This window comes from Protopterus annectens, chromosome 3.part1, assembly GCF_019279795.1.
Source record: "Protopterus annectens isolate FY-2018-M chromosome 3.part1, PAN1.0, whole genome shotgun sequence".
Lineage (NCBI taxonomy): Eukaryota > Metazoa > Chordata > Ceratodontiformes > Protopteridae > Protopterus > Protopterus annectens.
The window spans coordinates 114539149-114556317 of record NC_056732.1 but is presented as its reverse complement, the minus strand read 5'-3'; the positions used below and the strand labels follow the sequence as shown (position 1 = coordinate 114556317).

The following is a 17169-nucleotide window of genomic DNA, read 5'->3' as shown; positions in this document are numbered from 1 at the left end:
TGCTTGTTGATGTACCAGACCACCGCCATGTTGTCTGATTGAATCGCAATTGTCCCAGATGGCAGCAGGGGATGGAATGCTTGCAATGCCAGAAGCACTGCCCTCAGCTCTAGAAGATTTATATGCAGATGGGCCTCCAGTTCGGACCAAGTGCCTTGGACTGTCTGTCCCTGACATAGCCCCCCACCCCAACAGGGAGGCATCCGTGATCACTGTGGCCTTGGGTTGCTGGGGGGAAAAGGGCAAGACCATTGTGACAGATTGTGTGTCATCCACCAATTTAAATCCTGTTTGCACCTGTGGGTTACTTGAATCATGGCTGAAAGAGGATGTTGAAAAGGGTATCATTGGGTGAGCAGTAGCCATTGTAGAAGCCTCACGTGAAACCTGGCCAGGGACACAATGGTGATGGAGGCTGCCATGGAACCCAACAGCTGTAGAACTGAGTGAGTCATGGATTTATCCCTTGAAAGGATTGGAATCAGTTGATGCTTTATCCTTAAAATTCTGTGCTCTGGAATGGCAGCTCTGCAGTTCTTTGTGTCCAAGATAACCCCTATGAATTCTGTCGACTGAGATGGGGTGAGATTGGATTTTTGCCAGTTTATGGTTATGCCTAGGCTTTGCGCAATAAGGAGAGAGTATGCCAGGGCTTCTTCCAGTAGATGTCGGGTGGGGGCCGAAATGAGCCAGTTGTCTAGGTATGGAAACACCTGGAATCCTTGAAGTTGCAAGTGAGCTGTGACAACTGCCATGCACTTTGTGAACACTCTGGGGGCTGTAGAGAGTGCAAAGGGCAGTACTCTGAACAGGTAGTGACTGGCTCCCACACGGAAGCGCAGAAATATTCTTGATAGCCTGTCCACTTTTCTGTGGTAGTAAGCATCTTGAAGATCTATCGAGCACATCCAATCATCTTTTTGCAAAAGCGGGAGGATAGACTGTATTGTGACCATCCGGAATTTTTGTACTCTCACAAACTTGTTCAATATACTGAGATCCAAAATTGGTCTCCAGTCCCCGGTTTTCTTTGGCACCAAAAATAGTCTTGAGTAGAATCCGGATCCTATCTGGTCTAGAGGGACTATTTGGATGACTCTCTCTCTTAGCAGCTTTTCTATCTTTAATGCTGCTTCTTCCCTTTGACTGGGTGGAACGTTGGGAAAGTTTTTTGAAGGGACAGGACAAAGATCGAAGGGGATATGATAACCTCTGGTTATAATCCTTTGTACCCAAGAATCGGTGGTGATGGTTAGCCAGGCAGAAGGGTACAAGGAGAAACGTCCCCCAACCACCTCCAGAGGAAAGGAGCTGGGCCACTCTTCAGGAGCGCTGGTAGTATTGGCCAGGGAAAGAATCCCTGGAACCCTGGTTACGCGGACCCTCTCTGCCCCGAAAGGAGCGTCTTCCCTGTGAGTTTCCCCCTTTGCCTCTAGGGGAGAACTCAGCCTGTGTGTCACGGAAAGGACCCTGAGATTTCTTGAACCATATCTTCCCACTCTTTTGGTTTCGGGAGAAAGCACGTTGAGGGGAAGAATAACAGACACCTATGGCAGAAAGGGTCTTACCGTCCTGTTCAAATCTGGCCAGTGTGCTTTTAACTTTGGGTCCAAACAACGTGGAGGCCTCAGTGGGAGCATTAAGAAAGGAAGCCTTAAAGGGTTGCGCGAAATTGCACAAGCCCATCCAGGCGTGTCGTCTCAAGACCGCAGCTGAACCTGCTGCTCTAGCTGCTCCTTCTGATGTGTGAGATATCAGTCACATAGAGGAGTTAGATATTGACTCACTGGTGGCCAGCTGAGAGGCCACTTTGTCACAGACCTCATCAGACACGGCACCAGCCAAGGTTTCAGAGAGCTCAGAAATCAGATCCCTTTGAAGCCTGGTAAAGTGTGCCATATAATTCAGGGACCTGATAGTAAAGGTTGCTGATGCAAAGGTGCACTTCCCTATCCTGTCCAGGGTCCGGGACTCTTTGTTAGGTGGATGGACAGTATAGCTTTCTTCTTCTGCCAAATCCTTTTTTGTTGCGGCCGCCACCACCAAAGCATTCACAGAAAGACCTTTTGATCAATGGAGATCCGTAGCAGGAGGGGACAAAATCTTATCTGGCCTCCAGGGAATAGCTTCAACGGTGACAGGAGCCTTCCAAGCATGCTGTACGATAAGCCAGACAAGTTCATCGGCAGGTGGAGTAACCCAGGAGGTAGGGGGCCGGGCGCGAAAGGCCTGCAGGAACACAGATTCCTCAGAGGTCGGATTAGAGGACTGCCAGTCACCTCTCTGTTTCAGGAGTTTGAGGATGTCACCAAAGGATACCTCAGAGGGTGACCGAGGGGGTCCTTCCCCCACATCAAAATTTGTGTCTTCAGTAAGGGACTCCTCTGTGGAGTCCATGTGCTTCCTCTTACACAAACTTTTCCGGTGGACTTCCTCAGTGGGAGAAGCTGGGGAAGACAGTAGAAAAGGGGTTTCCTGTGGGAATATGTCCTGAGGCCCTTGCACCCAGCGTCCGCTTGGTGTGACTTGTGAAACCAGTGTACCAGAGGAGGGCAGAGGGATAGACAGTCCAGTATCACCAGCAGCAGAAAAAGCCTTCTACATCAGTTGAAAGGCTGGTCCACCTGAAGAGGAGTGAATGTCTAGGACAGGAGTCACCCCTCCCCTAAGTGGCTTAGCCTGCTGACCCAGAGTCCCTGGATGGCTGTGGAGCAGCAAACTATGCATGTCACAACTGACATCCTGGGTCATAGCAAAACTTTCCTGCCACGAAGGCAACTGCAGTTCCTTAGTGAGATCCGTAAAGGGAACCGCAGAAGGGGAAAACTCTGCTATATCCATGGATTTCAAAGGCAATGAAAGAGGAAAATAAGAAGGGGTCTTTGGAGACAGGTGATCACCTCCCAAGGAAGGATAGTTCCTGGGGGGTGGGATACCTCTGGCCAAGAGTACCTGATCCACAAGACGCAACACATCGTGTTCGGAAAGGCTTCTAGTGGACCTCACAGAGACTGAGGGAGAAACAGGTCTGTCCACAGAAGAGGCAAACTTGGTGCCCATCTCACCAGTCCGCACCAAGAAAAAAGGTGCAGAGAGAGACTGGACTACGGGTGTCTGCACTGAAGAAGTCATCGGTGCTGAGGTCATGGTCTGCACCAACACAGGGATCGGTACCAAAGAGGGGACCAACAAAACTGGAGTCAACAATAAAGGTGTCGGTTCTGAGGAAGATCTCGGAGCCAACGTGGTCAAGGTCTGCGCCGACTGAACGGTCGGTGCCAATACAGTGGTAATAGTCTGAACCGAGGAGCCCCTCGGTGCCGATATAGTGAGGGCTGCAGGAGAAGATGTAGCCGAGTTCACTAATGGAGCCAAAGACCTCGGTGCTGAAGGTCTAGACACCGAAAGCACTGGGGCTGACTGAGTGAGCTCTGGAGCTGAAACTTTAGCCTTTTTAGGTTTTGGTTGGTGGGAGTCCCCAGCCGGGGACAAAGGCAAAGATTTAGCCTTGGTAGGAACATCCAAGATTTTCTTATGGGCTCTAGGATGGGTTGAGGCCTCCGACCCAGAAAGAGCCTCTGAAAAGGGAGATAGAAGTCCCTTCAGTAACAGCTTGTTTTTCCTTTCCAACAAGGTTCTATTTGAAAAGTTCTCACAAATTGTACAGTGCAGGTCAACAGACAAGTGGGACGCCCCCAAACAATAAACGCACAAAAAGTGTGTATCAGAAGTAGTTAGTTTGTGTCCACAATCAGAACACCGTTTAAACCCCAGACTACCTTTCTTATCTGCCATAATAGCTAAAATAGAAAGCAGAAAAGGGTACCAGCAATGGTACAAAAGAATACCCGAAGGTATGAGAAAAAGGGAAGGATTACCAACGATGGTAAGGGGAAAATACCTTGTGGTAAAAAGGTAGAGAAAAGAGAAGAAAAACCTGAATAAAGTATGATCGCTAGATGGGATAGAGTAAGACACAAAGAAATAGAAACTTTTCTGACAGAAAAGTAATATAAATGGTTATTAAACAACAAACAACTGTACTTAGCTCAAGAGAAGCAGCTTGACACGACCGAATGGCAACGCGGCAAACGAAATCTGAGGTAACAGGGAGAGGGAGATTATGGGTAAGAGTTTAGCTCGAGAGTTTGAAGCTGACGCGAGCTTGCAAAATGGCTGGCTCGGTTCCGTGGTCGGAACCGATACCCATACGTAAGGAATGAACGAGGATTAACAATATCAGATCATATGTTCTGATAGTGGAATGAGTTGGCAACTTTTTAAAAAATCCCTACAAAGTACTCTATTAGAAATATTGAGTAAGCAAATGGCTGTAAGTAAGGAAATAATTCTTCTGAGCTGGGATACAGGATCTGATCTGCCTAGACATAGTAAGGCCTTATTAAATTGAATTCTGCTGGATGCCAGAAATGCAATTTCTAGAAAATGGAAATCAAAGTCTACTCCAAAATTATCTAATGTACTGAATATTATAAGATAAAAGAACTGGAAGAGGGATCTTTAGAAAAGGGAAGGAGCAACTTACACAGAAGTAAATGGAAATTGTGGGAATAATACATTTATAATAATATTCAGGAGGAAGAGGAGGAGGGGTGAGGCTTAAGGGAAGACAGGAACTGAGCAATTTTCTGTAACATTGGACTGATGATAGTAGCAAAGAAAATATATGTGATGTATATTGTATTTAAATGGAAAATGTTAAAATAGTTTGTTTTCTTTTCTGTTAATGTATGTTTGCTTATGTCTTAAGTGATAATTTAATAAAAGTGTTAAAAACAATTAGGCTGACATACCTATAAACTCTAAAAATAACAATGGAGCTGACATACCTGTAAACTCTAAGCTTGACATCAAAAGTCTAGAACCCAATGTTCAGAAAGCCAACCCTGCCAATACTAACATCAACACCAATATTACTGGAGTCAAGACTGGCCCACAAAGTTTAAATTCAACCCCCCCAGCTAGAAGGTCACTGATGGTGTTGTCATCTAGGCAGAGTCGATGTCAAAGGAATCAACCTCAAGGGCTGTGGGCCAGACATCAAGACCACAGCTGATACCTGCAGATCTTTCTGTGATGACATCGGCACCCTGTGGCATGACTCCAGCCTCCTTAGGACCCGTATCAGAAAGACAGTCATTGAATGCTCTGTCTAAAGTAGAAGGTAAAGAAGTGTCTCATGTCCACTTAATAAAGAGGCAAGAGACCTCTTTTGTTTGATATTAATAAAAGTCACTGTCATTTTTTAATAGTCAGTACAAAATAACATCTGAAAGATTTTGCTGTAAGATGGTCTGAAGCTCAAAATTCTACTTATAGGTTCATAGGTTCATACTAGGCTATCTGCTCTAGGGCATTTATAAGCCTAGCCAGAGTGTGTTTGGCTTTTGCCACCCATTTTAAATGAATTTTGCTATGCCCTTTTTCGAGGTTAGTATACTGTGCCTCTGTCTAACAGTGACACAGAAGTGATACCCGGGGTAAACCTACCATCTCCCATCCACTCATCAAGATTCCTCTTGAAGAGAGTCAATGAGGGACTCTGTCTAACCTGGACTGGGATTTTATTCCAGAGTGAAGGGAGCCACTGGGTTATGAATCTGTCCCTCCAGCATGTCCTATTTATTTCAGTGCTGAGGTTCAAGTCTCTCAAGCGCATAGCTTGATGGGATTTGGATTTTCTGAGGTGCAGCATGTCCACTAATTCCGGGTTGGACATGGCTTTATACGTCAGGCACAGATCACCTCTGAGCAGACGGTATGCCACTGAGTAGAGCTGGAGTTTCTTTAACGGGGAAGCATATGGCATCTGTTTGAGCCCTTTGATCCTCTTGGTGAGGTACTTTGGGGGTCTTTCTAGTTGCTGCAGGTGTCTGGTAAGGCACATCCCAAAAGGGGCATTGTACTCAATTATGGGCCTGATGAGGGATGAGTAAAGAGCCACGATGACCTCCCCTGATCTAGATGTGAATCCCTTCATGATTAGGTGGGCTATATAAAATGTTTTTCTATCTCTGAATCTAACAAAAAAACTATCACACTATCAGGTCTAAGAAGTTTTATAAGAGACGCATCAAATACCTCTTTGGCATTAATTTTAGAAACACCAGCAGTAGAATGAATACAAGTACATTATTCAGTCCCTGCAGGTTTCCTAGGCCAAAGACCTAAAAAGGCATCTTTCACTTTTTCAGTTTTATGCTTTTTCCCTATCTTTATGTTTGGGAGACTCATGGGAATTGACCCTGAAGCAATATTTGAGGTTGAATCTCCATCACGATCAGATGCAGAGTCATGTTATATTCAAGGTGACCATTTTGTTACAGGACCTAAACAGGGACACTTACGCTGCAGCCTATTTATAGGCCTACAGCCCTACACTAATCCCTTTGTCCTACATGTGGAACATGCCTTGCAACACTAAATTCAAAGATTCTGGGGGACATCTTTACAAAAACAGGGACAGATTTTAAATATTCCTTTTCTAACCTTAGAAAGTTGCTAGAATAACAGAATTTTGTGTTAACATGCATTTTCTGAAGGATATGAAGCCTACAACTCAAAAGTATGACATTATTTAGTTGGTTCAGTCCTCAGTGATTTACCAGAAAACCCTAATTTTTATATGGATCAGACGCAGACCAAAAATATGAGGCAAAAAGCTGGACATTCTGGACAGTTGAGAGGTATGCTATGCACGCCAAGGGAATTGACTATATGGGTAATTTGCCGAGAAAATCATTTTCTTCTCTGTTCATTACCAGTGTGTCTGCTACGCAGAACACATTCCATGGAATCCACATGATGTGATACAGGGTGAGAAAGGGCCACATGGCAGTAAATAATGGGGGGAGGGGCAAAGGGCCAAAAATAGAGACACTTTTTAAATATTGCTTTTACAAACTTAGAAAGTTGACAGAATAACAGGTTTTACATTAGCACAAATTTTCTGAAAGGTATTAAGTCTGAAACTCAAATGTCTGTCAATATTTTCTGACTTAAACGCTCAATGGTTTGCCAACTATTTGCTAGAAAAACATTTTTAAAAATGGACCAAAAATATGAAGCAAAAATCTAGGCATTCTGCAAAAATCTGTACAGCTAAGAGCATACCTCTTAAGAAATCTGGACAAGGCCAAAAATAATGGGGGGACAAAGGCCCAAAAATATGGATACATTTAAAATATTGCTAATATAAACTTAAAAAGTTGCTAAAATAAAAGGTGTTGTGTTAACATGAATTACCTGAAGGATATGACGCTCAAACATCTAATTATTTAGTGACTTCAACCCTTAATGACTTACAAGAAAATCACAAGTTTTATGAGGAACAGACTTAAAATATAAGTCAAAAATCTGGACATTCTGAGAAAATCTGAGAAGTATGGTTAAGAGGTATGATCAAGAGAGAGAGAGAGAAAGAGTGAGAGCGAGAGACTGTATATGTGAGAGATCGGGAGAGAGTGAGAGCAATAGTGAGTTAATACATGTATGAATGACGAAATGAGTGTGTGTGTGAGAAATTGGGAGAGAGTGAGAGTGATGTGTGAGTGATTGCATGTATGACTGAGGGAGTGTCTGTGTGTGTTAGAGCAATTGTGTGTGAGTGAATGCATGTATGAATGAGGAAGTGACTGTGTGTGTGTGTGTGTGTGTGTGTGTGTGTGTGTGTGTGTGTGTGTGTGTCAGAGAGAGAGAGAGATGAGTGAGAGTGATCCTTGGCAGCAGCATCAAGAGGTTTGCATACCTAACAGTCTGCAACACTTGTATTTCATTTAAATTTGTTTTTTGGGGGCCAGTAAGCATTTGCTAAAATAATCCGGTCTGCCATCCAATAGATACAGATCAAGACATACCTGCCCAGCTTATATTTTTCTTCTTGAACTACTAAAGGAGCTCCTCTTCTTATCATGAATATAACTCTCCCACCACCTGCCCTGTCTATATTATGGCTGTGGACCTAACAGAATCTGTTGTCGTCGACAAAACTGCCTGAAGTTTTTGTTTTGGCTCACTCAATGAAGCAGCACTACGAATGCCGGAAACCATTCAGACTAAACCGGGGCATTTCTGCATCCCAAAGACAACATTTGGGATTCCAGGACAGAGACTTCCAAACTGGGACTGTCCTGGAAAAACTGGGGCCATTGGTCACCTTGGTTATATTCTAAATAAGTTTGACGTAATTCTTCTGTAGCTAAAGATTGTAGAAGTAAACAACTGACAAATAGAACAAGCAGAAGAAAAAATGCTTTTCTCCTAAATTCTAAAGATATAAAGGATATTTATCCTGTAGTAGAATATTCTGTCCATGTTTGCATTTTTAAATACTTTACTCTTCATGTTTTAACAACTCCAAAACAATAAACAAAGTAAAAACAGTAACACCAACTGTGAAAACCTTCAGCATGCAGCAAGGAGCAGGAATTACAGTAACATGTTTTGAATAACTGGAAGGGCAAAGTGAAAAAAAATGCCAAGTTTAGGGAGAAGAAGTTATAAACTGCAAACCTCTTAAAAAATAAAAGGAAACACAAAAGATAAAACTGAAATGGTCTAATCAGGAAAACTGATCGGAATGGCTGTCAAAGAAAAGAGTAATAATAATCTAAATTTAGTTACTAACGTCAATCTTCTGTGCACAAAAGTAATATTTGTTTAGAGTAGTCTGGGATCATTTCTCTGATACTATAATTTCAACATGTGGCAGAAATGATCTAGAGAGAAAGCAGTTTTGCTAAACATTATGGGGACATGGAAAGTGTTAATAACCTGAAAAAACGTTTTATGCTAAGCTGCCTAATACAAAATGACATTTAGTTCTGCTGTTGATATGGATGAACTTCCTTGCATCAGATCATCACATACAGAACATTATTCAGGTGCTCACCTCATGCTTAATTCAAGTATCATTGCACTCAAATAAGGATGATCTTGTTCAAAAGAATTCCAACGTTATTGCTATGCAGTATTTCTCTCTTTAATACACTGACAAATATACTCTGTACACTTTCTGGTCTAAAGTATTTTGTTACACATCTAACAAATCATAACAAGAGGCTACTTGCTAGATGAACTATTTTCAAGTGTTTGTTACAAACATCATAATAATACAGTAACTTGAACACTGAATACTAATCAAAACCTTATGCTAATATATGTAGTGAACAGTGAGATCATTTTCAGGGCACATTTTGCTTCTGTTTCTAACAAGTAAAAAAAATGTAAAAATTCTGGACTGATCTGCCTTAACTAAAAACAATCAAATAACCAACATCAAAACAGGTTAACAATTACAGTTTGTTTGTTTGTGTCTTTCGGCTAACCAAAAAAATAAATAAAAAAATGGCTCTTGTATTGTAGGATACCTGATCTTGTGCTAATTTTAGTTCATCAAGAGCATGGTGCTCAAGTTCCACCTTTTCTTCCACTAGAGGGCTGTGCTTCTTCACAAAATCAATATCTTCTAGCAGTCTTTCATTTAGCAACTCTGCTTTTGCTGTTTGGTCTTGCATCTGCTTTAACTGCCGTCTTTTGTTACGGATATGCCACTGTAGTTCATTGATATCACGTGCACATGCTTCATGCTCTGTCAACAATAAAGAATCACTTTTTCATTAAATAGCAAAACATAATTAAAAAGACAGTGGTACACAACTGCAATATCAATAGAAATATAGCAAGCATTATTCATCACAATAAATTAAATCAGTTTATCAACAAGTACTAAGAAAATGCATCTTTACTATTTATTATAAATTATGCCATCTGTTCTATGCATTTCTAGACATCCAATGTGACAGAAATGGAAAAAAATGGCAACAAGAGAAGTGTCTTGGAAAGAACATCCAAGTAACTACTCATCTTAACAGCAGATCTTTGAGAAAGATATGCATCAGCATTTAGTCATAACTTAGGATATTGTATATCTTCTCCAATCTGGTACACTGGTGCAGAATTTCCCAATGTATTAGTGACTGTGAAGTAGCATACACAGTACTTAGGCTCTGCAGCACAGATGCAAAAGACAGCACATTGCAGGTGCTTTGAAAATGAGTGGAAAATGTTAAGTTTTTTTCCTCAGATTACTTATTACATTACATGCCTTAGCCCTCATATTCTATCTGGGACACCACCCTGTTGTTAGTTATACGTAATTATACAATGTCTCCTTATTAATATTTGAAAACGTGCATGCTGATTGGCCATTCCAACCAGCATGCCCGTTGTAAACCCCACAATATATCAACGGAAAAAGGTCCGGTCGCCTGGACTTTTTTCTGTTGGTATAAATGGCCCCAAAACCGTTTTTTTTTTTTTTTTTACAATATAAAAAAAAGAGAGAGAGAGAGAGAAAACGGAGCAACAGAGACTTTCTTGTCTCCGTTGCTTCTGTTTCAAAGCATTGATGTACTGGGTATGCATGAGAATGCAAGTCCCATACACATGCGCAGTACATCAAAACGCAGAAGCAGTATACCACAACCAGCGGAAGAATAGCAATTTGCCGTTATACAAAGACATTATTTAAGAAAAGTAAGTATTTTTTTCTTAAATAATGTCATTGTATAACAGCAATAACCGACTCCATGGATGCGGTATATTGAAGATATTCCCACGGTTGCCTTTGTTTAATCACTCGGGCTTTGCCCGGTGACTGCCTCCACCGTTGAGCAGATCAGCAGACCTTCAGGGATTCTGTTGCTTAATGTCCAAAAAGTGGCCACAGTATCCCTGATTTTGTGGACCCCCTACACTCCTAGGCTGGCATCCATTAAAGGGGCCATTTATGCCACAGTTGTCCTTGTCAGAAAGTGAATCATAGAGTTAGAGCTTGGACTTATTGAACCACAGAGAATGGGGTCCCTTTTGGTTCCCATTGTATGATCTCTGGAGCACCTTGAACTTAACAATAGAAAAAAATCACCAGAACGTGCTGAATGTCCAGTAAATAAATCCAAAACTGCATACAAAACGTAATCACTGGACAACCACGGTGAAGTCTTCATTCACTTACAAAACTTTTATTCGATGAAAGGACAAGTGCTTTCACAATTTGCTTCTTCTGATCCTATACAACTAAATAAAACCATCACATTTTTAAAACACATCATAAACAAAAAAAACACATAAAAAAGGGCGCCAAAATGACATCATCTCATTCAGAGACAAAGATCTCATTACTTTTTATATATCTTGAATCTCTGCCCCTTTAAAACAGGTTTAATACTTAACTGAGTATTAAGTCCTGGATATACATGTGCTTGCATTCTCAATATCCATTTTAGTTCTTGCTATTTTAAATAGTTATTATGATCACCTCCCCTCTCATTTAAACTTAATTTTTGTAACACCATGAAGGAAAAGTAATGGTTAGGAAAGTCTAACTGATGTTTAGCTAGGGCATTTTTAACATCGCCCTTCCTCATGTCTGACATGTGTTTATACACCCTATCTCTTAATCGCTGCATGGTCTTGCCCATGTAAAAACATGGGCATAGTGCACACGTGGCTAAATATACCACATGTGCTGTAGTGCAGTCTGCATAAAACCTAGGTGTAAACACAAAGTCCAAGACAGGATGTTTAAAAATCTGTTCTTTAGTTATAACTTTACATACCCCACAATGTCTGCATGAATAGGTGCCTAACCTCTGACTTGATACTTCTTGACATCTTTTCCCACTACATAACAGCTGTTTAAGATTCTTACTATTCCTGTATATAATGGAGGGAGTATCACCAACTATATGCTTAGTTTTACTATCCAAGAACAAGATGGACCAATTTTTTTGAATAACATTTCATACCAAATTATTGTTACTCAAAAAATTTGTAACAAATGGGGTATGCTGTTTCTTTCTATACCTCCTCTCAGCATGCAGAACTTCCCTTTTTCCAGATCTTATTCCATCCACCTGACTGGGTTCTATTGGCAAAACTTCTATCACTTCTAAATTTTGTTGTTTATTAATGGATTGACTATGTGTGCTCCCTTCCCTAATTTTCTTAACATCTCTACTATTATAACCTCTGTCCACTAACATTTGTTCTAATGTGTCAAACTCCATTCATTCATCCTATGCTCTATTACAAATCCTGGAGACCCTTTTAAACTGACTTTTCACTATGCTGGGAAATACGTGTCCAGGATGCATACTATCTCTACTCAACAAACTATTATGCCAACATGGCTTTCTATACAATGTTGTAACAATCCCTTTCTCTGGATCTTTCTTTAGAGATACATCCAGAAAGTCTACCTTTGTAGATGAATATGTAACAGTAAATCGAAGAAAATCAATAGATGTCTCTAGGTATTCAACATATGCAAGAAGGGAAGAATGACACTTCCCAAGTGATAAACACACCATCCACAAAACGTCTATATAACTGGCGTAATAGTTTGTTGAGCAGAGATAGTATGCATCCTGGACACATACTTCCCAGGATAGTGAAAAGTCAGTTTAAAAGGGTCTCCAGGATTTGTAATAGAGCACAGGATGAATTAATGGAGTTTGACACATTAGAACAAATGTTCGTGGACAGAGGTTATAATAATAGAGATGTTAAGAAAATTAGGGAAGGGAGCACACACAGTCAATCCATTAATAAACAACAAAATTTAGAAGTGATAGAAGTTTTGCCCATAGAACCCAGTCAGGTGGATGGAATAAGATCTGGACAAAGGGAAGTTCTGCATGCTGAGAGGAGGTATAGAAAGAAACAGTATACCCCATTTGTTACAAATTTTTTGAGTAACAATAATTTGGTAAGAAATATTATTCAAAAAAATTGGTCCATCTTGTTCTTGGATAGTAAAACTAAGCATATAGTTGGTGATACTCCCTCCATTATATACAGGAATAGTAAGAATCTTAAACAGCTGTTATGTAGTGGGAAAAGATGTCAAGAAGTATCAAGTCAGAGGTTAGGCACCTATTCATGCAGACATTGTGGGGTATGTAAAGTTATAACTAAAGAACAGATTTTTAAACATTCTGTATTGGACTTTGTGTTTACACCTAGGTTTTATGCAGACTGCACTACAGCACATGTGGTATATTTAGCCACGTGTGCACTATGCCCATGTTTTTACGTGGGCAAGACCATGCAGCGATTAAGATATAGGCTGTATAAACACGTCAAACATGAGGAAGGGCGATGTTAAAAATGCCCTAGCTAAACAAACATCAGTTAGACTTTCCTAACCATTACTTTTCCTTCAGGATGTTACAAAAATTAAGTTTAAATGGGGGGGGGGGTGATCATAATAACTATTTAGAACAGCTAGAAATAAATGGATATCAAGAATGCAAGCACATGTATATCCAGGACTTAATACTCAGTTAAGTATTAAACCAGTTTTAAAGGGGCAGAGATTCAAGATATATAAAAAGTAATGAGATCTTGTATCTCTGAATGAGATGATGTCATTTTGGCGCCCTTTTTTATGTGTTTTTATTGGTTATGATGTGTTTTAAAAATGTGATGGTTTTATTTAGTTGTATAGGATCAGAAGAAAACTGGCGCTTGTCCTTTCATCGAATAAAAGTTTTGTAAGTGAATGAAGACTTCACCGTGGTTGTCCAGTGATTACGTCTTGTATGCATCTTGAACTTAACAACAATGGGAAAAGGGGTCTTACCATCCTGATTTCTTGGACCCTCTCTGCCTTTAAGCTGCCATCCATTAAAGGGGCCAGTTGGCACTAAGACTTCTTGAACCAGAAAGACTGAGGTCCCTTTTGGTTCCTACTGTGCAATTTCTGGACAACCTCAAACTTAATTCCAGTGGCAAAAAGGGTCTTACTTTTGCATCTTGTTTTTCACTGAAGGGCCAAAAAAAATGTGTACCCCTAAACTCTTTATATTAATCTTTACAAGCTCTTAGTATATTCCTAGAATTTGAACTTTTTTAGTCATTCTAATTGATACATACAACATATTTGCTTCCCTTCTGCTTTTTCAACCTACCATAGGTATCCTAGCTAATAACTTTAAAAATAATTAGTTAGCCACTGCATTTCTTGAGTATTCATGTAAGAAAAGCATACAATTCTTACTCACTGATTTGTTTTTTCTCAAGATTTATTTGGCCACCAGGTTCTGTCTGCTCCATTCCCATACCCTATCTTACCCTCAATTCCCTCCCAGCCCTACTACCTCCACATTTTTATGTCTCTATCTCTACCCTGTAACCTTATCTTACCTTATCTTCCAATCTCCTTAGCCATCAAAATATATCATACATACCCTGCCCTAAATCCTCTTGCACTCAGCTCCTGACCATGACCTTCTGAAACCTTCTCCTCTATTACTTTCCTCATAATTCTACCATTACCTCTGCTTCCTGCTCACCTTTAGCATCACTAATACTTTACTGATCCTTTCTATCTTATAACTACTTTTTGCCTCCTTAACTGCATGATGTCTTAACACACAACTTACACAAACTCACACAAAAGTATTATCAAAGTCCTACTATCCATTTATTTTTATTTATTTATCCTTTCTTTACTAGGTTAGTCCCAGTAGGCTAGTAGCCTCTATTCAGGGGAGACCTGAGGTGGTATTTATACTACTGGGAAGATCTGGCCAGGACACTGTGGAACTTCCCTATTCATCACTGTTGGGAGTGGGACTCATTTTGTAACAGAGCTTCCTGTTTCCATTCTAGGTACAGAGATGGCCTGGAGAAGCACAGAGGCAGATGGCGAGAGAAAGAGATGAAGGAGTGGTGAATATATAATTACCTTTCTCCTCCTTAACTGCATGACTTCTTAACATGCAACTTACACAAACTCACACAAAAGTACTATCACAAGTCCTACTATCCATTTATTTTTATTTTATTTATTTATCCTTTGTTGACTGGGTCAGTCATACTAGGCTACTACCATTCCTCTCAACTTCTTAGATCATGAAATCTGGACAAAGGCATAAAAAAATGGGGGGGGGGGGGCAAAGGGCCAAAAATATTGCTCTTACAAACTTAGAAAGTTAAACCACCAAAAATGAAAAACTAGTGTAGAAAACGAAAAAAAAACGGCTCAGGAAAAATGACAGCGTCCACAAACAAGATTTAATAAAACCAATGTCCTTTAAAAACCGATATTGTGATGGAACTAAGTCCAAAATAAGCCAGAAAACAAGAATCAGCAAATTCAAATATGAACATTTGAATTTGCTGATTCTTGTTTTCTGGCTTATTTTGGACTTAGTTCCATCACAATATTGTTTTTTAAAGGACATTGGTTTTATTAAATCTTGTTTGTGGACGCTGTCATTTTTCCTGAGCCGTTTTTTTTTTTCGTTTTCTAAACTTAGAAAGTTGATAGATTAACAGGTTTTGCATTATAATGAATTTTCTGAAGGATATGAAGTCTAAAACTCAAATGTTTGTCATTATTTTCTGACTTCAACCATCAATGGTTTGCCAGTGATTTGCCAGAAAAAACACAATTTTATGAGGAAAAGACCAAAAATATGAGGCAAAAATCTGGACATTTTGCAAAAATCTGTACAGTTGAGAGGTATGTTTTTCAGGAGAGACCTGAGGTGGCATTTATACTACTGGTGAAATTTGGCCAGGACACTGGGGAACTTCCCCTATTCTTCACTGTTGTGAGTGGACCATTTTGGAGGAGAATTTCCTGTTTCTGTTCTAGGCACATAGGAAGCCCAAACATGGAGGCAGATGGAGAGAGAAGGAGATGATGGAGTGGTGAATAAAATGGAGGGGAAAGCAAATATTGAGACTGGAGAATGTGTGCAGGAGTCTGAGGAACTGTTTAAAAGAAATCTGTTTGATGGAGATGAGTTAGCAAATGGTGGACGTATAATTACAAACCTCCAGTCAGGAGGATTGCAGGATGATTTACTTAAAGAAATGATGGTGCAGAGTGATCCATAAAGAGAAGGAGATGTTTCCTGGGGGGACATTGGAGAAAATGCAAAAGGAGGATGCAGAGACAATCCTGAAGAACAGTGGTGAGATGGAAAAGAAAACATATTCAGAGAAAGTAAAAGAAGTAAAAAGTGGAGTAGCAGAAAAGAAGGCAGAGGAAAATGAAAAATGGAAGTATGTGGTAAGGATTCAAAGTAAAGAAGACAAAGAAATGGACAGATATGTAGTGTGGGACAATTTAATACCTACTTTTGGTGTAAAAGTACACTGGGTAAGAGCATTTATTCTTATTAACAAAGAGCCATTTTGTGACTTTGTATTTGAGACTGTTTTTTCAAAGGAAATTCTTTTTGGAGAATATGAAAAAAAAATACTGTAACACATGGAATCTTTATGTGATAAAAGCATTTAATAGAGAAACAAAAATAAAATTCATATAACATTTCAAACAGAGGTAGAGAGGCTTTGAAAGGACATTTAAAACTTTATGTAAAGTAGTACTGACATTACAAAAGTTTGTGACAAAAGGGGTTTATGGACTAGTAGCTAGGATTGTAATACTGTGTTAAAATAGAAAGAGAAAAAAATATACATATCCCAAGCATGATAAATGTGGAAGGGAATAGGGGTGTCATAAAATACTGGGAACAACCCAAAACACATTTTTTGTGGAAATGAATGACATTTGATAAGTAACTGACAAAATAAAATGTTATATTTGTGGGGAAATGGGACATGATACAAAAAAATGTGAATTTAAATTGTATAAATTTCGCAAAATTGGGCATTTATGGGGGGAATGCAAAAATGAAAATAAGAGTAAGGAAAAAGTAGAAAGAGAAGAAAATGAACAAAGAAAAGACATTTTAGAAATAGAAGAAAAATTAGATGAGAAGAAAAAAGTAATAAAAAGGACATAAAAGAAGTTTCTGAAATAAGTGATGAAAAAGACATACATTGGAAGTTAGAAGAAGAATAAAAAGAATTATATTGGTAACAAGGTAAAAGAAAAAAAAAGAAATTTAAAAGGTTAAGCATAAAAGAAAAAAGAAAGGAAATAGATGAAAAAGAGCATGGACAGCTTATGACTGGGTGTTAGTATAATGGTTAAGACAGACTCATAGACACAAGGTAATGTCTGATTCTCACCTTTGAGAGGGAAATTCAATAGGCTTAGAATAACCAATTAATAAAGCTAGCTTAGTAATTAGCTATGAAATTATGAAGTCATGAATCCAA

The 17169-nt window shown here is 39.6% G+C and overlaps 1 protein-coding gene across 1 annotated transcript in view; it reads right to left on the bottom strand.

The window, feature by feature from the left end:
- The window catches only part of LOC122797638 (coiled-coil domain-containing protein 178-like), a 1250322-nt gene that overhangs the window by 186312 nt on the left and 1046841 nt on the right, over positions 1 to 17169 (bottom strand). Inside the window, exon 8 of the mRNA XM_044066183.1 lies at positions 9390 to 9610. Within this exon, the coding sequence (XP_043922118.1) occupies positions 9390 to 9610 (221 nt within the window). The remainder of the gene's footprint in view (positions 1 to 9389; positions 9611 to 17169) is intronic.